The 24,687-nt window shown below is 42.9% G+C and overlaps 1 protein-coding gene across 1 annotated transcript in view; it reads left to right on the top strand.

Annotated features, from left to right (window-relative positions):
- Positions 1-24,687, top strand: part of RAD50 (RAD50 double strand break repair protein) — a 58,444-nt gene that overhangs the window by 23,070 nt on the left and 10,687 nt on the right. The window contains exons 16-23 of the mRNA XM_038772548.1: positions 2,710-2,836; positions 2,988-3,181; positions 4,776-4,886; positions 5,387-5,479; positions 5,558-5,671; positions 7,912-8,039; positions 10,091-10,315; positions 24,429-24,514. Coding sequence (XP_038628476.1) covers positions 2,710-2,836; positions 2,988-3,181; positions 4,776-4,886; positions 5,387-5,479; positions 5,558-5,671; positions 7,912-8,039; positions 10,091-10,315; positions 24,429-24,514 — 1,078 coding nt within the window. The remainder of the gene's footprint in view (positions 1-2,709; positions 2,837-2,987; positions 3,182-4,775; positions 4,887-5,386; positions 5,480-5,557; positions 5,672-7,911; positions 8,040-10,090; positions 10,316-24,428; positions 24,515-24,687) is intronic.

The following is a 24,687-nucleotide window of genomic DNA, read 5'->3' as shown; positions in this document are numbered from 1 at the left end:
AGCATGGCCTAGTGGAAAGAGCACGGTCCTGGGAGTCAAAGGACCTGGGTTCTAATCCTGGCTCCACCACCTGTCTGCTGGGTGTCCTTGGGCAAGTCACATCACTTCTCTGGGTCTCGGTTACCTCATCTGTAAAAAATGGGGACTTAAACTGTGAACCCCATGTGGGATAATAATAATCATGTTGGTATTTGTTAAGCACTTACTATGTGCCAAGCACTGTTCTAAGCCCTGGAGTAGTTGCAAGATAATCAGGTTGTCCCATGTAGGGCTCACAGTCTTAATCCTTATTTTACAGATGAGGGAACTGAGGCCCAGAGAAATTAAGTGACTTTCATTCATTCAATCATATTTATTGAGCGCTTACTGTGTGCAGAGCACTGTACTAAGTGCTTGAGAAATACAAGTTGGCAACATATAGAGATGGTCTCTACCCAACAGTGGGCTCACAGTCTAGAAGGGGAAGACAGAGAACAAATCAAAACATATTAACAAAATAAAATAAATAGAATAAATATGTACAAATAAAATAAATAGAGTAATAAATATGTACAAACATATATACATATATACAGGTGCTGTGGGGAGGGGAAGGAGGTGAGGCGGGGGGGATGGAGAAGGGGAAGGACGGGGCTCAGTCTGGGAAGGCCTCCTGAAGGAGGTGAGCTCCTAGTAGGGCCTTGAGCTCTCAGTAGGGACTTGCCCAAAGTCACACAGCTGACGTGTGGCAGAGCCGGGATTAGAACCTATGACCTCTGACTCCCAAGCCTGTGCTATTTCCACTAAGCCACGCTGCATCTCTCTAAGCCATGCTGCTTCTCTTATGTACTGTGGCCAGCCTGATTAACTTGTTAAGCGGTTAGTACTGTCCCTGTAGACTGTGAGCCTGTTGTTGGGTAGGGACCGTCTCTATATGTTGCCAACTTGTACTTCCCAAGTGCTTAATACAGTGCTCTGCGCACAGTAAGTGCTCAATAAATACGATTGAATGAATGAATGAATAGTAATAAATACGATTGATTGATTGATTGATAGTAAGTGTTTAACAAAAACCATGTTAAAAAACTTCAGAGAAACAGAATGTAGAAAGAGGGAGGATTAAATTGAAGTGGCAAAAGAGGTGGAGGGAGAGCAAGCATTTTCAAATCTCGCAAGCTGAAAATGCCGCCAACAGTGAAGTGATAGCTGTGGATGGAAGTGTGGCTGAAGAGAAAGATTCTTGGACTGACAGCCCTGACCACTTAATTTTAATTTGTGGTCGTATTTTCTATGTTGCCATCTGAGCATGTCTTAAGTAGCAGTCTCATATTGGAAATAGAGACACTGGCCCTTCTCCTAGACCACAAAAGAAATCATCAATGGTATTTTAAGGCCAGGATTTGAAGTCAGCTTCTGAGTGGCTGTCCTTTACTAAATCTTTAATGATCTTAATGAAATATTTTAAATTCCTATCAATTTCTTCATAATTATTTCCCCAACACTTAATGGGTGCAGAGCATTGGGTTGGGAGCTTTCAATAAGAGCTGGTCTCTGCCCTCGAGCTTACTATGTAATGGGAGAGACAGGGAGTCACATTGTACACAAGCAGTAGGAACAGGAGGCCAGACATAGATACAACTAGTAATAGCAAAAGTAAGACCCCCTCCCCCCACCAAAAAAATGTAGAAATATATGGATAAATGGAATATAAATGGAATAAAGAAGCCAAAAACACAAGTGCTAAAGTTAGTTGATGGGATGACAACATGAGGAAGTAGGGATTAGGAGGGGAGCGCCTTCTGGGGAAGAGAGTTGCTTATTAGGAGAGCAAGCAACATGACCTAGTGGCAAGAGCCCGGGCTTGCAGTCAGAGGACGTGGGTTCTAATCCCGGCTCTGCCACTTGTCTGCTATGTGACCTTGGGCAAGTCATTTCACTTCTGGGCCTCAGTTATCTCATCTGTAAAATGGGGATTAAGACTGTGAGCCCCACGTGGGACAACCTGATTACCTTGTGTCTACCTCAGCCTTTAGAACAGTGCTTAGCACATATTAAGTGCTTAACAAATATGACTGTTATTGTTATTAGGAAGGGCTTTCTCCTGGGTTGCAAAAGAAATTACCAAGGCCATGATTAGAATTCAGCTTCTCTGAGTGGCAGACCTTTGCTGACTCTTAAATGTTCTTTGTGAAGTATTTTATGTAATATTTGAAATGTACATCAATATTTAATTGAATATATAATATTTTTTGAATATTTTTAATTCCTATCACTGTCTTCGTAATTATTTACTGAATGTTTCCTGGGCGCAGAACGGGGTGGACTTGAAGCTGGCGGGAGTCCCAAGAAGAGGATGCAGTGTGAGCACTAGGTGGCAGATGGGAGAGCCTAGAGCAGGGACAGTTGTAAGGTTAACTTGGAAGGAGCAAAGAATGTGAGCCGGAGGATGAGACCAGAAAAGGACGAAGGAGAGTGCTACTATAGAGTCATGAATCCAATGGGCAGAGATTCTGTTTGAGGTGGAGAGAAATAGGTAACCTGTGGAGATTTTTCAGGAGGAGATGGAGCATTTCTACAAGGTGTCTAGTCATTTTTGCTCTGTACCCTATTTTTCTTCTGACTTTCCAAAATAGTCCCTTTAAACAAGATAAATATTCTGAAAATGAGCTTATTGCAGATAATTTTAGAAGTACAGTAATAAGTACTAAAAAGGACTGACATTTTTTTCAGATGGAACTTAGGGATGTGGAAAGAAAAATAGCACAACAGGCTGCTAAATTACACGGAGTTGATTTAGATCGAACTGTTCAGCAAGTTAACCAAGAAAAACAGGAAAAACAGCACAAACTGGATACTGGTAAGAGAGATGGGATTCCCCCCACCCCCTTTTTTATTCTATATAGTATTTTTCTCTCCCCTAAAACCCTATTCCAAACCCAGTTGGAAATAAACTGAATTACTCTACCATCATTCAGTATTTTATTGATAAAAATGTGTTTTCTGTGCAGTTTCCAGTAAAATGGAATTGAATCGTAAGCTAATACAGGACCAGCAGGAACAGATTCAAGGCCTGAAAAGTACAGTAAATGATCTTAAATCAGAGAAACTCCAAATCTCCAGTAACTTGCAAAGACGTCAGCAACTAGAGGAGCAGACAGTGGAATTGTCCACTGAAGTTCAGTCCTTACACAGAGAGATAAAAGTAAGAATAATTCAGATGTCACTTTTTAGTTTTAAATAATGTCAGCTTGGAGCAAACTGAATCTTACCTTTAAGTAAATTATCAAACAGACTAGAAACAGCAGTCTCTCCTCTTTCTGCCTCTTGGTATTGTATATCTTTAGTGACCATCAATAACTATGGCACCTAATATATGTAGTGGGTATCAGATATTTATATGTCTCTCTCAAAAAAAATCTCAATATCCATTCTCTCCCTAGAAATACACTGGTCTGCCTCGTGTCTGCTGTGTGACCTTGGGCAAGTCACTTAACTTCTCTTTGCCCTGGTTACCTCAGCTGTAAAATGGGGATTAAGACTGTGAGCCCCACATGGGACATGGACTGTGTCCAACATGATTAGCCTGTATCTACCCCAGAATTTAGTATGGTGCCTGGCATGTAGTAAGCACTTTACAAATGCCATTGGAAAAAAATAACATCCCAGGCACTCTGGTCTGGCCTGGTGCCATCCTGGAAATAAAAAACTGAGGCACTTTTGCCTTCTGGGTCATGGTTTTCTTCAGGACTGGAGCAGAAGTACCAAAAAGTGGTTCTGCCACTTATCTGCTATGTGACCTCGGGCAAGTCACTTCATTTGTCTTTGCCTCAGTTCTCTAACCTTCCAAATGAGGATTCGGTACGTGTTCTTCCTCCCATTTAAGATTGTGAGCTCCGTGTTTTACCTGATTATTTGTATTTGCCCCAGCACTTAGCAAATAGGAAGCGCTTAAATATCACAATTATTATTCATCCCATTCTTATTATTATTATTATGTGGGCACTCACCATTTGCCATTAGATTCTAAACCCCTGAGGGCAGAAATCATGTCTTTGCTTCTGTTGGACTCTCCCAGACACTCAGTACAGTGCTGTGCAGTCAGGTATTCAATCAATACCATTCATTAATATGGATATAGTCACGCAAGTAGCAGGGATGAAGAGAATGGAAGGGGTGCTGCCCAAACCACTACCACTATAAACCATCCCTTCCCTCAGGCTATTGGTCCCAAGGTTTCAGGACCAAGACTCATCTGTCATTCCTTGCGGGAAACTCCATCATCACAAGGGAATAGAGAAGCAGCATGGCTCAGTGGAAAGAGCATGGGCTTTGGAGTCAGAGGTCATGGGTTCAAACCCCGGCTCCGCCAATTGTCAGCTGTGTGACTTCGGGCAAGTCACTTAACTTCTCTGTGCCTCAGTTACCTCGTCTGTAAAATGGGGATCAAGACTGTGAGCCCCCCGTGGGACAACCTGATCACCTTGTAACCTCCCCAGTGCTTAGAACAGTGCTTTACACACAGTAAGCGCTTAATAAATGCTGCTATTATTATTATTATTATTATTATTATTATTATTATTATGGGAAGAGTTTTAGGTAAAAGGTTACTTGGAAATTAATTTTGCGTATCGGGCTTGTGCATAAATATAAATAAAGGGCACCTATGCATCTTACAGTGTGATTCAAAACTTTTCTGTCTAAGCCTAAGAATCACCCCCGAAGCAATGTACCATAAACGTAGAGAATGTACCATGCTGTTCTTTTCTTTAATTACTTTTTTCTTCTTTCTACTTGAGGATGCTAAGGAACAGCTATTTCCTTTGGAAGCTACTCTAGACAAACTCCGACAGGAGAAAGAAGAATTAATCGACAAAAAGAACACGAATAATAAAATAGCACAAGATAAGGTTAGACGGATTTTTCTGAAAGTAAAATTAATTTTTTTAACCTGTGACATAGATTAGACACTGTTTTCAACTCCTTGGGGGCAGGGATTGTGTCTATTTATTTTGTTATCCTCTCCCAGCCACTTTGTACAGTGGTCTGCAAGTAGTAGATGCTTAATCAGTACTATCGATTGATTTTTTAAAATCCTGAAATAGGTGGGGAGTTATAGTATACTAAAATACTTGATAATGTGGTATTTTAAGTATCTTTAATCGTTGAAGAAAGGTCACGTTTGAGAGTCGTTAAAGAAGTTATATTTTACAGGTAATCATAATCTATGCCATCATTTAAAAAAAAGATGTTTTTGTTGGTTTTCAAACTTTTAAATTCAGTGCAATTTTTGAATGACGTTTTATTGTCATTTTGTAATAATATTGAAGGTATTTTCTTGATCATAAGTCCTTTGAAATTATTTTCCAATCCATAAGAAATCATCTTTGTCAATAACGTATTTTTCCAGTTAAACGATATCCAAGAAAAGATTAAAAATATCCGTAGCCACGTGAAAGACATTGAGGATTACATTCAAGATGGAAAAGAAAACTATAAACAGGTAATTTGAAATGGAAAGAAATAAACTGATTCGTCCATCTGGATTTCGATTGTTTATAATATTTCCTCTTTTTTGTAGCAAAAAGAATCTGAGCTAAATAAAGTAGCAGCTCAAATCAGCGAGTGTGAAAAGCAAAGGGAAAAAATAAATAATGACATGGGAACAATGAGACAAGATATCGATACGCAAAAAGTAAGTTTTGGCAAACAGATCAGTGGTACTTTATGTCTGGTAGTGCATATACGTGTTTGGCCTGTATGAGTAAAGTTCTAGCAGAATTGTAAGATTCGAACCGCCTGCCCAGATTTCAGTGTATGTGCTGAGGCTTGTGACTTCTGTCCTGTGGAAGAGCACACCCAGGCTTCCCACCTGTGGTGTGAAACACAAAGCAAGGGAAAGTGGTGAAAGGCCAACAAGGAGAAGAAAACCAGATTAATTTGGGAAAAAACGGACCCAAAATACCATCTCATTTGAAAATGAAAGGAGGAAGTGAAAGCGAGGAAGGTGCTTCTAGGGGAACAGGAGCCATCCAAACCCCTCCAGTAGCTGCACATTTCTCTCCATGTTAAGCAAAAACTGCTAATTGACAGATATAAGTGAGACTCTCCACCAGCTGGGGCTGAACCTTCCCTCTCTTTGTTGGCTGCCGCCCAGGTTTCACACCCCACAAGCTAGTCTCATAATTGTGCCTTGCTGTCAACTCCCCCATCTCTGACCCACCAGACATCCTTCCTCCCCCTATGTGAAACTCTCCTTCCCTTCTCAAATCTGACAAACCACGGCCCTCTCCAGCTTCAGAGCCCTCTTATAAGGCTGCTTCCTTCAGGAGCACATTCCCCAACTAATCCTTCCCTTCGTTATCAGATCATCCTTTCAGCTTCCCCTAGCATTCAGGGATGTAGCTGTTTATTTCCTATATTTGTTCATCTTTTGGTCTACTTCGGGTTCTTTCGGTATCGTTTGTGATTTTCCTCTTCTTCCTGATGTGTGTTTGCAACTCATCTTTCCAGTCTCCCCCATTCGGTTAGGGTATGGTCCTTGTCTCTTGAAACTTCGCGAACACTTGTTAAAACTCTCTGCATCAATTTAGCACTCTTGAAATTCTAATTAGGATGAAGATGATGAGAACAAATGAGAGATAAGAAGGAAAGAGTCATAGCCAAAAAGAAAAAGTAATAACCAGAGGAAGGGGAGAAAGGAATTGAGAGAAGGCAGAAGAGACAGAAAGAGGAAAAGACTATTTGTTTCATTCACACATAGAACAGATATTTCTAGTACATAGTCTAGAAATAATCAGTTATTACTAACGGGGAAACAGTTATTCAAGTTTTCCTTTATATCAATCAGTGGTACTTATTGAGTACTTACTGTGTACAGAGCATTTTACTAAGTGCTTGGGAGAGTCCAATACAACACAGTTAGCAGACACATTCCGTGCTGGAAATGAGCTTACAGTTTAGAGAGGGCAACAGATACTAATATAAACAAATAAATAATTTATATATAATTTAAAAACATTTACATAAGGGTTTTGGGGTTGGGGTGGGGTGAATATCAAATTTCCAGATGAAATTCCCCAGATATGAATTTTAAGTAAATTACCGTTTACCTAAATTGACCGTTTTCTGACAGCTTAAATTCACTGAATTTTCTGGACCAGGTCCAGAAAAGCCCTGATTTGTTTCCTTTTACTTCCGGAAAATAAAATTGCACAACTTTAACTCAGCGCATCTGCATGGGCCAAAACTCCAGACTCCATGGAAACCTATGATTTGTCATAGAAAGTGTGGTTCTAGAGTAAGCCACCATTGCTGGTATGACCGTGGTAATTACTACTTTGAAGTTCATCGCTTGTGGCTACTGTGTCATTTTGGAATAATCTAGTGAGACTACCGAAGTAATAATTGCCGGTGATGAGAGATTTCAATAAGGATTTTTTTGTTAAGCACTTTCTCTGTGCCAGACACCATACTAAGTGCTCGGGTAGATAGTTGATAATCAAGTTGGGTACGGTCCCTGTCACACACAGGGCTCACAGTCTCAATCCCCATTTTACAGATGCCATAACTGAGGCACAGAAAAATTAAGTGACTTGCCCAAGGTCATACAGCAGACAGGTGGTGGGGCTGGAATTAGAACCCAAATCCTCTGACTCCAGGGCCCTGCTCTTTCCACTAGGCCATGCCACGTCTCAAAATTGTATATTTTAAGAGTGGCAAAATGCAGAGCTCTGCACACAGTAAGTATTCAGTAAATACTGTTGCTCTAATAAGTGGCCTCACTTATCTCAGGTGCATTCTGATTATAGATCTGTTATGTAAAATGTGACTCCAAATGCACATTTCCTTCCAAAAGTGTCACAGTTCTGTGTCCCAAAGACGTATGTAATATAACTGATCTCTTAAGCAGATTATTATTTAATATGCACTTAGATACAAGAAAGATGGCTTCAGGATAACCTTACTTTAAGGAAAAGAAATGAAGAGCTGAAAGAAGTCGAAGAAGAAAGAAAGCAGCTTTCGAAAGAAATGGGACAGATGCAAGTTTTGCAGTTGAAAACGTAAATGCCTTTTTCATTTTATTCTTTCAATTTGTGCAGACTCTGTCTCTGGGTTCGAAGGTAAGTTTTCTGATGGAGAGCCCTCTCTCAGCATGTGGGTATAGCTGAGGAAATTCTTGTGTGATTGGCGCTTCCACTTGGGCCATCCAAAAATTGTTCTTTTTGAGAGTGGAGTAGCTTACTGGGGACTCCAGTATGGAGCTCTGGCTGGACCCCGGAACTGGAGAAGAGAAGGACACACCCCCTTCCGAGTCCCAAGGATTGGAGCATGTGCGCCTGTAAGCCAGTCTCTCTGCTCATGCGTTACTGATGGGAGAAAGCACATATGCGCCCATCTCTTAAGCAGATGATTCCCAAATCTACAGCCCTGATCTCTCTCTTTCTCTGCAGTCAGAGTCTCGCATTTCCTCCTCCCTTCACGACATCTCCACTTGGATATCCCACTGACACCTCAAACCTAACACGCCCAGAACAGAACTCTTCGTCTTCCCACCCAAACCTTGTCTCCCCCCCATGACTTTACCATGACTGTAGACAGCACCACTTTCCTTCTCTCACAAGCCCGTAACCGTGGCATTATTCTCGACTCATCTCTCTCATTCAACCCACGTATTTGGTGTCACCAAAACCTGTCACGTCTACTTTCACATCACTAAAATCTGCCCTTTCCTCTCCATCCAAACTGCTCCTGTGCTGATCCAAGCACTTATCCTGTCCCACAGTGACTACTGCCTCAGCCTCCTGACTGACCTCCCTGCCTCCTGTCTCTCCCAACTTCAGTCCATTCTTCACTCTGATACCCAGATGGTTTTTCTAAAAAATTTTCAGTTCATGTTTCCCTACTCTACAGGAGTCTCCACATCAAACAAAAACTCTTTACGATCAGCTTTGAAGTACTCTAATCACCCTGCCCGCTCCTATCTTACCTCAGTGATTTCGTACTACAACCCAGGTGGCTCACTTTGCTCCTCTAATGCCAATCTACTCACTGTACCTTGATGTTGTTTATCTCACTGCAGACCCCTTGTCCACTCCCTGTCTCTGGCCTGGAACTCTCTCCCCTTCATATCTGACAGACCATCACTGTCCACTTTCAACACTTTATTTAAATCTCATCTCCAGAAGCCCTTCCCCTACTAAGCCCTCATTTCCCCTACTCCCTCTCCCTTCTACATGGCCTTTGCAATTGGATTTGTTCCCTTTTTCTCCCCCACCCTGAGCCCCACAACACTTACACATATCCATAATTCTATTTAGTGCTTGTTTCCCCCATTAGGCTGTAAGCTCCTGGTGGGCAGGGAACTTGTCTACTGAGTCTGTTACATCAAACTCTCTCAAGGGCTTAGTACAATGCTAGGCACACTCTAAGTGCTCAGTAAGTACAATTGTTCGACCACCAGGAACAACAGACAAGCCTAGGTCCAAGTCTTCCGGACGTAAAATCTACACAGAAGAAATGACTGTAGTCTTGTAACTTGTGCTCTATCCCTCATTCTCGCTCGCCACTGCCAGTCATGTTTCTTCTGCTAGGGGCACAGCTCATTGCCAACTGCATGTGCCATCTGTAGGCAATGTCTGATGCTGTCTTTAACTTGCCTCATTCTCAATCTACCCCAAAGCTCTGCTCAATCCTGCTCACCTTTTTGCCATCATTCCCAACCAGTCATTTGTACCTTTGATGGGTTGATTCATAGCTGTGTTTCTCTGAATCTTCATTTCCTTTCTTCTTTCCCCCTGTTTTAAGTCTGTCATCTTCTAATTCATCATATGTACTGCTTGGGTACCCTACCGACATCATTCCAGTCACACATTCCACCCAAATCTTATCAAGTCAGGCATTCTTTTCTGAATTCCTGAAGGACTTGGGACAATAAAGTTTAAAAGCTGCCTGCTGAGAACCTGTTCACCTTGGTCTTTGGCGCCTGATAGTACTTGAAAAGTTGCTTTCTACTTAGAAAAATAATTAAAATAGTATATTTACGAGTGGAAGTGTTTTTCTACTGTAGGTAGTTTTATGTTTTTAAGTATTTTTATTTTCTCTGTCTCTTCAGGGAGCATCAAAAGCTAGAAGAAAAGATAGAAACTCTGAAGAGAAACCTCAGTTTGGCATTAGGGCGACAGAAGGGTTATGAGGAAGAGATCATTCATTTTAAGAAAGAACTTCGAGACCCTCAGTTCCGGGACGCAGAAGAAAAGCACAGAGAAATGATGATTGTTATGCGAACGACAGAGCTTGTGAACAAGGACCTGGACATCTATTACAAGACTTTGGATCAGTAAGTATTGTCTTACTACCATATGTACAAAAGGATCTCATTGTAAATTATCTCTTCCATTCAATTTTTAGCCTTTTAATCCTATGCTAATAGTGTATTATATTAGCAATGTTAGCGTGGTAGTATGGTTCTTTGAAAGAACTCCAGGTGGTCTCATGGATAAATCAGTCAATCAATCAGTTAATGAGCGCTTACTGTCTGCAGAGCATTATACTATGTTCATGGGAAGTCCAATACAACAGAGTTGTTAGACGTGTTCCCTGCCTGCAGCGAGCTTGCCGTTTTGAGGGGGAGGCAGACATTAATATAAATGAATAATTTACAGATATATACAGAAGCGATGTGAAGTATTGGTGTGATCTGGTACTGTGGAGGTTTTTGTCTTGGTGTAGTTTGCGGCCAGAATGTGTAGGCCCCTAAAGGCTCATTGATTATACCTAATTGGCCTCTGCGTTCAAATCCTTGTCAGTGTTGAAATAGTTCAAGACAGGGATTGTGTGAAGAGGGAGAACAGTCCATCCTTCAGGTAAGGAAAGAGGAGGCTGGATTCAGTAGTTAGAAGAAAATTATCACAGAGATGTGGAGGCAAGAGAGAGATGAGGTGATGTGAAACTTGGACACGAAGGGCAGTGTGCAGTGCCAAATGACAAGTGTGCTGGAGTCCCTGTCCCTGCCCCACACTCACCCAATGATTAAGGGTCTTCCCTGGGAGAGCACACCAGGAAATTCCTGCTCCTCATTCAGGGCCCATTGGTCTAGCTCAGGTAGTCCCAAAATGAATGGCAGCAGCAGTAGGGCTGTACAGCTGGAGATGGAGCGTGCCAGAATAATAATAATTATGGTATTTGTAAAGCACTTACTATATGCTGAGTACTGTTCTAAGCACTGGGGTAGATACAAGGTAATCAGGTTGTCTCACGTGGGGCTCACAGTCTTAATCCCCATTTTACAGATGAGGTAACGGAGGCACAGAGAAATTAAGCGACTTGCCCAAGGTCACGTAGCAGTCAAGTGGGATTAGAATTCACGTCCTCTGACTCCCAAGGCCATGCTCTGAGCCACACTGAAACAGCTTCTCACATCCCCACTTTGCCTGAATCCCCAGGCCAGAGACAATCAGGAAGCCAGGCAGAGGGAGGCATTGCTCATCACCTCCTCCTCATCCTCACCTTTTCAGCCAGGAGGAATCGGACAAAAGGGCACACCCCAGCTGAGGAGGCTGGCCGGTGGGGGCCGGGGCATTGCTTTCATAATAATAATAATAATAACAATAATTATTATTATTATAGTATTCATTAAGTGCTTACTATATGTCCAGCACTGTTCAAAGTGCTGGGGTAGATACAGGGTAATCAGGTTGTCCCACGTGGGGCTCACAGTCTTAATCCCCATTTTACAAATGAGGTAACTGAGGCACAGAGAAGTTAAGTGACTTGCCCAAGGTCACACAGCAGACGAGTGGCAGAGCCGGGATTAGAGCCCACATCCTCTGACTCCCACGTCCATGCTCTTACCACCACACAATGCTGCTTCTCGCAGTTTTAGGAGTTTCAGAGGGAGAGGGTTCAAGTGAGAAAAATGTGGTTGAATGGGCATAGGAAAGGGAGAATGGTGGTGAGGAAACAGGATAATGAAGGATGAAGAACTATTCAAAAGAAGACTTGGTCTATTTGTATATGTTTCATTTCACTGAAATGAACCTATCCATTACATCAGTCTAGTAAATATTTTATCAAAAATGACGCTGCCTATGAGGCTTCCTTGCACGTAGACCATCGGGCTTTCTCATTGCTCTCCCCTCCTAGGGAACTTACCCGGTTTGGGGTTAAATATCAAAATGCCTACTTGTCTCCTCACTTAAGAGGAAATGCAAAGTCCAAAAATTTCCCCACTGTTTTCCCTTCTAGAAATAAGAATGCTTTTAGTAGAGTTTATAGCATCTGCCTGCCTATTTAAGGTAACACAGGAAATAAGCCTTCCATTTTCAAGAAAAACAGATTAACATCTGTTATTGGTAATCAACTACAAAAATCACTGAGAATATGTCACTTCTAATGGTCAAAGGCTTATAACTGTAAATGTGTAAAACTGGAAACTGTAAATCCATTATATAATGTTCATTTTTCTTTGTTCTGTGAGTTCATGGCCCAAGAGTGACTTTGGAATATGTTACTCAGTAAGTAGTACTTTGAGAGTGTTATTTCCTTTTGTCATACATAACTTCCATTGCTATTAGGGAGGAGTAAGTAGCCTACCCACCTAAATTTTGAAAACAACCCTTTGGGAGGGCGAAATATTAAATACTATCTGCCGAACTTTCAAGAGTCAATGGAAATGAGTTGCTTTAAATGTTCCTACTAAAGTTCAGCCTGTTTCGCAGGTTGTTTGCTCCTTTCTGACTACTGAACTCGGATGCAATTTTGGAACTAGCCATTAGCTTAATCACTTAGCTAAATCAAACTCAGACCAGACAAGTAGACAAGAATGTTGATTTCCTTCCTTTTACTACCAGAGAAGCACAAAACCGATCACTGAATCATCTCAAACCTTTTCAGCCTCGCATTTTATCGTTTTTGCCAATTGAGGTACTTTTGTCACCGGCCTTTTACTTATTGGAAGTGACCCTAAAGGAAAGGCACCCATATGCATTTAGTGTATAAACTTGAGAAACAGCGTAGCCTAGTGGAAAGAGCCTGGGCCTTGGAGTCAGAGGATGTGGGTTCCAATCCCTGCTCTGTCACTTGTCTGCTGGGTTGCCTTGAGCAAGTCACTTCTCTTTGCCTCAGTTACCACGTCTATTAAATGGAGATTAAAATGGTGAGCCCTTTGTGAAACAGGGACTGTTACCTTGAATCTACCCCGGTGCTTAGATACAGCACCTTGTCCATAGTAAGCACTTAATAAATACCATAAAAAAGTGAAAATAAAATGTGGAAGAAAAGAGGAGCAATATGGGTCAGGCTCTTTTGAGGAATTTCAGTTAGAGATTAGCCTTCTGGGTATGGAGGCATAAAGGTTTTTATGTACCTCACCCCTGGGGGAAAGAGGGAGCCCAAAAGCTTTAGGCTGTGGCCCAAATGTTACTTTGCACCTTTTTATAGGTGAAAGGGAATAGTTTTTCCCTCACTGAGCCTGGCACGAGACATTTGGCACTACCCTTGTGTCCCAGGGAGATCCAAGGAGCACTAAAAAACTTAGAACTTGAATAGGCTAGCTTGAGCGGTTGGTTATTGAATATATGCACTTCTTCTCTTGAACTTTGCCACTTGAGACATTTGCCCGGTTAGAAAAGAGAGTAGCCACAGCCTAGGGGAACATAGTCTTGTTTCTCCTCTAACCAAGTCAGGATGATGTAATAGTAGTACTACTACTACTACAAAAAATCATCATCATAGAAAAGCAACGTGGCCCAATGGAAAGAGCATGGGCCTGGGAGTCAGAGGACCTGGGTTCTAATTCTTGCTCTGCCACTTGTCTGCTGCACGTCCATGGGCAAGTCATTTCTGAGCCTCAGTTACTTCATTTGTAAAATGAGGATTAAGTTGGTGAGCTGATAATTGTGATATTTCTTAAGCGCATACTAGGTGCCAAGCACTTTACTAAGCACTGAAGTACCTGTAAGATAATCAAGAAAGACACAAGTACAAGAGTTGAATTTCAGTTCCTTGTTCCAATTTTATGAGTTCTTACTGTGGGCAGAGCACTGTCCTGAACTCCTGGGAAAGTACAGAAGCCAGAGTAGACAATGATCTCTGCCCAGAAAGAGCTTACAGTCCAGAGGGGGAGACAGGGTAAACTTAACTTGTATCTGCTCTTTAGAACAATGCTTGACCATAGTAAGCTCGAAACAAATGCCAATAAAGAAGTAGATTACTGCTAGGGAAAATGGCAGGGTAAGGATGTGAACAGAAGTGCAGTGGGGCTGAGTGGGCTGGGTAAAGGGCTTAAAATGTACAGTTCAAAATAAATAGGGGATTCAGAAGGGAGAGCAAGTAGGGTAAATGAGGACTTAGTCTGGGGAAGGCTTCTTGGAATAGATGTGATTTTAGGAAGGCTTTGAAGGAGGGGAGAAGGGTGGTCTGTTGGATATGAAGGGGAAGGGATGAACAAGATGCCTGCACCATCCACAACTGAACTCCCTCCTTAAAGCTTGACCCCAACCCTCTTCTTCTTCAAAGCCTCAATGAAGGCAAATCTCCAAGAGTCCTTCCCTCTCCCAAGTGCTTAGTACAGCCCTCTGCACAGAGTAAGCACTCAAGAAATACGATTGACTTGTTCTCAGGCCCCTACTCATCTCGCCTCCCCTGCTTCCTCCTCTTTCCTGCTGCTGCTAACTCATCTTCTCCCTTTTCCCCCCTTTATTCCTTTTCCAGCTCCTCCAGTGGCCCTCCCTATCACTCCCTGCTGCAGGACGCCAATGCACAGAGCTTTTACAATAGTCCTCATATTTGGCTTCTTATCATTCCCTTCTGTTACCTTTTAGGTAGGGTTTCCTGGGAATTGGGGCAAACTTGTGTGGGTACACCTTGGGTGGACTTAGCTGCTGGTCCTCCCCTGGTAGGGGGCTGACATGTGGAGGAGGTGGAGGAGAGAGTGAGGTGACGAGGAAGGGTGACAGAGGCTTTGGGAAATGTTTCCGGGCCCATCGATTCTACTCATCTCCCTGTAGAAGTATCCAGCATGCACCTGAAGGCCCCCCTGTTTTCCTTCTCCCCACCCTTACTTCTGCCCCTCTTCCTGTCATTTGTCCCTGATGACCCGCTCTTCCTTTCCCTGCAGGCCCCTTGTCTGCTCCAGGCCCCGCCCTGTCTCTTGTCCCCGACCAGTAGAACTTCTCTTCTCTCCCCTGGTTCCCCTGATGCTGCAGCTTCTTGCACTTCGTTACCCCTCCTAAGCTCATTGGGGGCATAGAGCTTAGCTTTTGTGCTTCTGGTCTGTTTATTGTTGTATCGAACTCTCCCAACTGCTTAGTACAGTGCTCTGCATACAGTAAGTGTTCGATAAATACCATGGAACAAATGAGTGGTCTCTCCAAGGGCTTAGTCTAGTACATTGCATTCAATAAGTGCTCAGTAAATACCATTCCTACTACTACTACTACTACTACTACTAATAATAATAATAATAATGGTATTTGTTAAGCACTTACTTTGTGCAAAGCACTGTTCTAAGTGCTGGGGGGAATACAAGGTGATCAGGTTGTCCATGTGGGACTCACAGTCTTACGCCCCATTTTACAGATGAGAGAACTGAGGCACAGAGAAGTTAAGTGACTTGCCCAAAGTCACACAGCTGACAATTGGCGGAGCCGGGATTTGAACCCGTGATCTCTGACTCCAAAGCCCGGACTCTTTCCACTGAGCCACGCTGCTTCTACTACTACAACTTGGACACACTCAGAGAGCTCTCTGATGGTCTTTATGGAGACATTTCCCAAAGCCAATTTTAGAGGCGGGCAAAAACAGGCAATTGCCCAGGACTCTCAGAATGAAAGAGCTACTTTTTTCAAACCCTCACCCTCCCCATAGCATCAGAGTCCTTTGCCTGCATCCTCCCTGCCCTAACATAACAGGTGTGGGGTAGCACCAAGCAGGGGGGTTTAAAGAGCAGAAATAGTTTCCACCCCTAAAATCCCCTCCTGTCCTCCCCCTCCACCTCCAGATAGCGTTGAACCCTGAAGTCAGTCAATCAGATGGGTTTTATTGAGCGCTTACTGTATGCCAAGCACTGTTCTAGGTGCTTGGGAGAGACAGAGTTGTTAGACAAGTTCTCTGACCCCAAGGAGCTTACAGTCTAGAGTAGGAGGATCAAAGCTATCAAAACTTAACAAATACCATACAAAACAAACATTCCCTGGCTTGAACTGAGTTGGAGGTGGGGAAGGAGGAGGAGTTTGGGTTGGGGGAAGAGAGCCTGAAGAAAGATTTAGGGAACAAAATCCTCAGACAGTCAATGGTATTTGAGTACTTACTGTGTGCAGAGCTAAAATGGCAGTTTTACTTTTCAGTACCAACCTTTCTCCCCACTCCCAGCTCCCTCCCAACATACAACTCTGAAATACCAGTTTTGTCTGAAGTGTGTAACCTCTGGGCCTCAATTACCTCATCTATTAAATGGGGAGACTGTGAGCCTCATGTGGGACAGGGAATGGTGTCCAACTCAATTATCTTGTATCTACCCCAGCACTTAATACAGTGCATAGCACAGTGCTTTGCACATAGTAAGTGCTTAGTACATGCCATTATTATTATAATTATTATTACATAGTAAATATTTCACAAATACCATAAAAAAGTGTCAGAGTTCTAGAGCTTGTCACTACAATTTCTATTTTACATATGTAGAAACAAATACTTCGTGTAAGAAATGAAATGAAACAAAAGGATCAGGAATGGGTGGCAAGTGATCTGGATATATACGTCCTTCATCAGATTATAAAGTATTTGACTCTATATTCCAAAATCTCAAAGGGGTAGTAACATTCCCAGTTCATACTTCAACTTTCAAATCTCAAATGGATAGGAGCATTCCCAGTTCATACTTGAGCTTTCATCTGGAGAATTCACCATGCTTTTCACAAGTAGACATGCCTGATTTATCATACGTGAGCCTTTTCTGTTTGGGAGGCAGACACTGTTACCTCAGGGGCCAGACTGGAGAAGCTGATTAGAAATAAATTCAATGACCTCCCCATGAGTCAGTGGCAAATGGGGAGCTAGAACTCAAGTCTTCTGACCATTACGGAAGGACTTTAAGCTTTCGGCTTTGCTGCTGTCTTCATAGTGATTTTCTTCTCTCAAATACTTTAAAGCCAGTACTGGCATTCATGGAATCTTTTCCAATTACCAGGGCAATGCTTCTGTAACTAGATACTTCTCCCTCCAGCTCCTACTTAATACAGTGCTCTGTATAAATACCATTGACTGATAGATGTGAAAGGCTTATTTCTAGAATTCAAGCCTTGGATTTATATATTTAAAATGCTGTATGAGGAATGAAGTACCAGCACATACTCTTCTCTTCCCTGGCTGCCATATTCAACCACTCACTTCCCCTCTGCCTTCAAACATGTTTTCACATCTCCTGTAGCCTAAAAAACCTGTCTGGATCCCACTGCACCTTCCGGGTATTGCCCCATTGCCCTCTTTTCCATTCTTCTCAAATTAGAGTTCTTCACTTCCAACCTCCCTTCTTTACTCTCTGCAGTCCAGTTTCCTCCTCGTCGCTCCACTGAGACCACTCTCTCCAAATGACCAAAGTCACCAATGACCTCCTCTGTGCCAAATCCAACAGACTCTACTGCAGCCTAATCCTCTCAGTTGCCTTGAAAACTTTGGCCCTCTCCCTTTTCCTGGAAACTATGTAACCACGTTTTTACGTACAAAGTTTTCTCCTGATTCTCTTCTCACTGCTCCTTCTCTGTCTCTTCCTCCACCTCTCACCACCTAAATGTGGGTGTCCTCTTCTCTTCTCACTTGACCTCACTGCCTCAGGGAACTCATCCACTCCTGTGGCTTCAGCTACCAGCCTTCAATGTCTCTCTGGAAGACTACCCAATCTACCATGCTAGCTCTGACACCTCACGTCCATTAATAGTAATAATAATGGTATTTGTTAAGTGCTTACTATTTGCTAGGCACCTTACTAAGCCCTGGGGTGGTTACAAGTAAATCGGGTTGGACACCATCCCTGACCCACATGGGACTTGCAATCTTAATCCCCATTTTATAGATGAGGTCACTAAGGCACAGAGGAGTTAAATGCCTGCCCAAGGTCACGCAGCAGACAAGCGGCAGATCTGCAATTAGAACCCAGATTCTTCTGACTGCCAGGCCGTGCTCTGTCCAATAGGCCACGCTGCTTAATTCCCGCTTGCCTACAGAACAGCTAAGTGGCTGTCCCCCCGACACCTCAAGCTCCATAAGGCTGTCTGAATTTCTCATTTTCCACCGCAAATCCTCTCCTCCACCACCACCATCCTCCCTGTGTCTCTTGGCTCCTCTGTCTCTTTCAAACTCCACCTATGATCTGTCCTTAGGTCCTGTGGCTTTTTCTTCTGCTGCATTTCCTGGCTCCGTCCCTCCCTCTGTATTCGAACAGCCCCCGCATTGGTCCAGCTGTTTGTCACTGCACCAGCCTTCGTGCCAACCTCTCTGCTTCTGGTCTCTCCCTTTCCAGCCCTTACTTTATGCAGCGGCCTAGATCACCCTTCTAGATTGTTCTCCACTCTCCGCAAAAACCTTTCAATGTTTAATCAAACAGTGGTATTAATTGAGCGCTTGTGGGGTGCCTGACACTGTACTAAGCCCTCAGATAAATACAACAGATTTGATCAATGTGATCCCTGCCCACAGGGACATTATAATCTCCAGATAACCCATTCCTCTCAAGCAAAAACTCCAAAGGCCCTTTCTCCCACCAGCTTAACCACTCAATCCTGCCCAATGGTCCAGCAGCCACAGAACAGCTCTGGGCAATCGGGAGACTTGAAGCATAGTCCAGTTTACCTGTAACTGGCTTGACGTGGGGGAAGACCACACCTGCACTTGGCAAGGTGCTGTCCCTCCTTCCCAGCTCTGCCCTCATTGCACTCTGTGCTCCAGTCAGAACTCGATTAGCAAGGACAAGAGAGAGCACGGTGGCAATGCCCGAGCCACTGGCACTGGCATCAGTTCCTCTCGCACTCCTGCATTCTCAAGATCGGGTTTCCAGACAGGCGACCCCATTGCTTATCAAGTCTTTTCCCACTAAACCATTAATCGATCGATCATTTGATTAAACCCTAGCTGACACGCAATTACTCTCCAGCTAATCCACTCTATATTGTCTCTTCCATCTCTGCCCCCCCTTGCCCTGTCTCCCACCTGAAGCCACAGACCCCAGATCTATCCATTTTCAAAGCCCTTCTGAAATAACTTCTCCTCCAGGGAGCCTTCTCCGATTAATTTCTCCTCCAGTTTTTCCCCCCGCAATTACCACCTGAGCTCTTTTGTGCCAACTATGAACTTATGTGTTCGCTTCTACTTGTAACATTTTAAATAATAATAATAATAATAATTATGGTACTTAAGTGCTTACTATGTGCCAAGCACTGTTCTAAGTAGCGCTGGAATAGATACAAGTTAATCAGGCTGGACACAGTCCCTGTCCCACATGGGGCTCACGGTCTTAATCCCCATTTTACAGATGAGGTAACTGAGGCCCAGAGAAGTTAAGTGACTTGCCCAAGGTCACATAGACATGTGGCAGAGCCGGAATTAGAACCCATGACCTTCTGACTTCCAGGCCCATGCTCTATCTACTATGCCATGATACCCTATTACTTAAGCTTTTACTTATATGTCCACTTTCCTTCTTCTTCCAACATGTAAATTGTTTCAGTGTCTGCCTTCCTCACTACAGTGAAAGCTCTTCAGGGGCAGGGATAGTGGCCACTAACTCCTTTATAGTCTCCGAAGCACTGAGTACAGTGCTCTGCACACAGTAGGCGCTTAACAAATACTATTGATTAATTGGTTTGTTTTTGCATTCCTAGGCTTTTCTCTGTTTCATTTATTTTACTTTGTGCTATGTTGTTTTGCTTTGGTATCATTTCAAAGAGTTCTGTCAGTCAAGACCCACTGATTTGAATTTTTATCAGTTAAAACTGATATTGAAAAATAGAAAGGCGTTCCAACACTTTCCCAAAGATAAGACTGGGGCGGGGGGGGGGGGGGGGGGGGGGTGAGTGAAGGGGGCAGGTTAAAGAAGGACTTTTTTTAAAAATCAGCCTTTCACAGTTGGTCTCTAAGGTTAAGTGTAAAAAGAAGAAACACAATGGAGATTTTTGAGCTAAACAATGAATCCTTGTCAATAATAAGTAGGGTATGGGTTTTAGTCACTTTGCAGATTTTTTTCCAGTTCCATTATACCACTTCCACTTTGCTTTATAATGGTAAAACTGACTTAGAATCATATTGATTGTAGCTCTATTCTGTAATACTTTATCTATTAGAAATGTTTTATATGTTGAGTCATTTCTTTCCTTTTTTGCTGGTGAACCAGAAGATAATGAAATGATTTTTCCGGAAGTAAGTAGCATGATGCTAAGTTCCATTTTTAAGTTTATCAGATAGAAACTTGCAATGGAAGTTAAGTCCGCTTCAGGTTCTTTGCATATAAGCCTTTTTAGTCTGGTGTTTTTTTTAATCTCTCTCTCTCTCTCTCTCTCTATTTCTATGATATGCATTCACAAGACATTAAGCCAATTTTCCAAAGAAAGATGAGGATCTTTGGATGGCAGGGGCTCTATAGATACTTTATAGGGCCTCTAAGTTTATTATGAAAGTCTCATCACTTTCATTTTTACAACTGTTTTTCTTCTTTCTATGTAGAAACCTTTGGTTAAAAAATAAACAGGAACAAAATGGGTTTTTTTAAACGCAAATGGAAATTTTTTGTTAAGAACAAGAGGTATTTGAGGTTAAGCTGCATATTTGAGGCTGAGTGAGGATTTCAGTGTTTGAGGTCAGGAAGGGCAAAATGAAGTTTACCTTGCGTTTTCTATGTATGTGTCAATCATCCTGATCCTGAAATTTTAATCTCCCACTCTGAACTGCTTATGACTGCTCTCTTTCATTTAGTTTTTGGTAGATTGGTAAAGTGCTTTTCCATTTTGGTAGACCAATATGAAATGCATGTTTCTTTATAAACCTTGCTGAAACTGGGGAACCTTGAGGGTTTTTTCCCAGGGGTTCCAAAAGTCACGTCCACAGGTGCATACATGTATCATTTTTTTTCTTTTGAAATACAGTTTAAGGGACCAAAACTGTTCCATCACTGCTGGAAACTGTCAAGCTAGGGGAATTTGGTGGGAAGGGGTGAGTGGGTGGAGGGTCCTCTGAGAGGTGTGTGTGTGTATGTGTGCGTGCGCGCAGCCTGGTTTTCCCCACCACATAGGAGAGCTAGCCACCTTCTCTACGTCCTGGAATTTTAGTCTTGTCCTGCATGAGAGGGTGTGGTGTATCTGGAGCAATTAATACTACTAATCACTGTGATATTGGTTAAGTGCTTACTCTGGGCCAAGCCCTGTACTAAATGCTAAGGCCGATTCAATAGAATCTAGTTGGTTAAAGTCCCTTTCCCACATGGGGCTCACAGGCTAAATAGGAAGGGAGTGGGGATTGAATTCCCATTTCACTGATGAGGAAACGGAGGCCCAGAGAAGCGAAGTGACTTGGCCAAGGTCACCCTGCAGTCGAGAAGTGGAGCCAGGATGAGATCCCAGGTCCTTGGACTTCCAGACCCGTGCTCCTTCCACTAGGTCACACTGCTTCCCTACCAACCCACTCCTTCTGGGCAAGGAAGTCCCTACATCAGTGTTATTCCTACTTCAGATGGAAAATTCAAGAAGGGGTCAGGGGTTGTGTGTGTGTGTTTTTGTGTGTAACGAGCGTAAAGACTGTTGGATAAAGAGTTTTCCTTGGCGGAATACTTGACTATAATACATCATCAATGATATTTATTGAGCACTTACTTTGTGCAGAACACTGTGCTAGACATTTGAGAGAATACAAAAGCAACATAGTTGAAAGGCAGATTTCCCCATCCACAACACACTTATAGGCTCAATCAATCAGTGCTATTTATTGAGTGCTTAACATACGCAGAGCAGTGTACTATGCGCAAGGCGAGTACAGTACAACAGGGAGTACACAGGCTCCCTGCCCACAAGGAGTTTACAGCCTCTAGGCAATTTGTTACAATCTAGAGGGACTATAAAAAGTTGATCCCATTCTCACTTCCTTTGGTGTACTATCTTGTGAAAATTTGTGTGGTGAAGATTATCTAGAAAATGCCTGCCTTGGATCACTTGAGGGCCCGGCTCTATCCCCTGATGGAAAAGGGAAATTAATGTCTGTTTCCCCCTCTAGACTGTGAGCTCGTTGTGGGCAGAGAATGTGTCTGATTGTTATAGTGTACTCTCCCATGTACTCAGTACAGTGCTCTGCACACAGTAAGCGCTCAGTAAATACAGTTGAATGAATGAATGAGATGAGGAGGCGGGCAGGGTGGGTGGGAAGCTGGTGATGGGAAAGAACCCAATGAGCCTTTCTGCAGCTCTCCAGTGGAACAACTGCTTGACCATGAAGAATTATAAACATCTACCCCTCCAGGGGGCTGGGTAACCTTCCAACAATGCCCCTACTGCTTGATTGCTCTTCCTCAGAGTGACTTAGTGGAAAGAGCCTGGAAACCCAGGTTCTAGGCCCGGCTCTTCCTTTGACCTGCCGTGAGACCTCAGTCCAATCATTTCACTTCTCGGTCTCAGTTTCCTTCTCTGTAAAATGCGAATAAGATATCTGCCTCTTAGACTGTGAGCCCCAAGTGGGGCAGGACTGTGTGTGAATGATCTTGACTATCTTAATTGATTATCCCAGCTCTGGACACACAATAAGTGCTTATTAATTACCATGGCAAGTTTAAATATTATTATATACTTTGAAGTATCTGGGTAAATAGTATCATATCAATAGTATAATAGTGTTATTTATGAATTGCCCTGCAAATCTCCTTCTTGTCAAATCCAACAGCCTGTACTCCATCCTGATCCTCCTCGACCTCTGAGCTGCCTTCAGCACTGTTGACCACCCCTCCCCCTGGAAACATTATCCAACCTCAGCTTCACTGACACTGTCCTCACCTGGTTCTCCTCCTTATCTCTCCGGCTGCTCATTCTCAGTCTCTTTTGCTGGCTCCTCTTCTGCCCTCCACCCCCAAACTGTGGGTGTCCCTGAAGGTTCAGTTCTGGGTCCCCTTCTATTCCATCTCCAGCCCTGATCTTTCTCCCTCTCTGCAGTCTCACTTCCCCTGCTTTCAAGACATCTCTAGTTGGATGTTGCAAACTTGTACTTCCCAAGCGCTTAGTACAGTGCACACAGTAGGCGCTCAGTAAATACGACTGAATGAATGAATGAATGGCCTCCCATCACCTCAAACTTAACATGTCTTAAACAGAACTCCTTATCTTCCCACCCAAACCCTGTCCTCCCCCTGACTTTCCCATCACTGTAGATGGCACCACCATCCTTCCTGTCTCTCAAGCCCATAACCATGGTGTTATCGTTGACTCCTCTCTCTCATTAAAACCACTTACTCAATTTATCACTAAATCCTGTCAGTTCAACTTCCACAACATTGCTAAAATCCTTCCTTTCCTCTCCATCCAAACTGCAACCACATAAATCTAAGCACTTATCCTGTCCCGCCTTGATTACCATATCAGCCTCTTTGCTGACCACCTAGCCTCCTGTCCATACTTCACTCTGCTGCCTAGATCATTTTTCTACAGAAACTTTCAGGCCGTTTCCCCATTCCGCAAGAACCTCCGGTGGTTACCCATCCACATCTCCATCAAATAGAAGCTCCTTACCATCAGCTTTAAAGCACGCAATCACCTTGCCTCTTACCACACCTCACCGTTCTCCTACTACAACCAAGCCTGCGCACTTTGCTCTTCTAATACTAACCTCACTCTACCTCATTCTCACTGCTGGCCTCTCGCCCACACCCTGCCTCTGGCCTGCAATGCCTTCCCTCCTCATATCCAACATGACTCTCCCCAGCTTCAAAGCCTTATTGAAGGCACATCTCAAAGAGGCTTTCCCTGACTAAGCCCTCTTTTCCTTTTTTTCAGCATCCTTCTGCATCTTCCTGACTTGCTCCCTTTACTCACCACCCCTCCCAGCCCCAAAGCATTTATGTACATATCCATAATTTATTTATTTATAGCAATATCTGTCTCCCCCTCCAGACTGTAAGCTCACTGTGGACGGGGAATGTGTCTGTTATATTGTACTCTCCAAGGCATTTATTACAGTGCTCTGACACAGTAAACCCTCAATAAACACGATTGACTGACTAAGATTTCCCAACTTTTTTCTCCTTGGTTCAACTTGACTTTTGAATTATGTACATTTTGCATATACTTGCATTATAATTGTATGGTATATTACTATGCCTAGGCTAATTGCATAGTATATTAATTTAGAAAAACATTTTTATTTAGATTGAAATTGGTCAGGTTGGATTTATCATTGCACCTTTTAAATAATTTTTAATTATATTTCCGTAGAGCAATAATGAAATTCCATAGCATGAAAATGGAGGAAATCAACAAAATCATTCGTGATCTCTGGCGAACTACTTATCGAGGTCAAGGTAATTAATACTGTTGTTTCCATAATCCTCTCTTACCCAAACCGCAGTACTGTATCACAACTATAGCATATTAACAAGTCACTGACTCTCCCGTGAACCCGTCTCCCTGCCCCCTCCCATTTCCCCATTTTTGTTATCCCTCAATAATAATAATAATAATAATGGTATTTGTT

Source organism: Tachyglossus aculeatus, chromosome X1, assembly GCF_015852505.1.
Source record: "Tachyglossus aculeatus isolate mTacAcu1 chromosome X1, mTacAcu1.pri, whole genome shotgun sequence".
NCBI lineage: Eukaryota > Metazoa > Chordata > Mammalia > Monotremata > Tachyglossidae > Tachyglossus > Tachyglossus aculeatus.
This window is presented reverse-complemented; position numbering and strand designations above follow the sequence as displayed.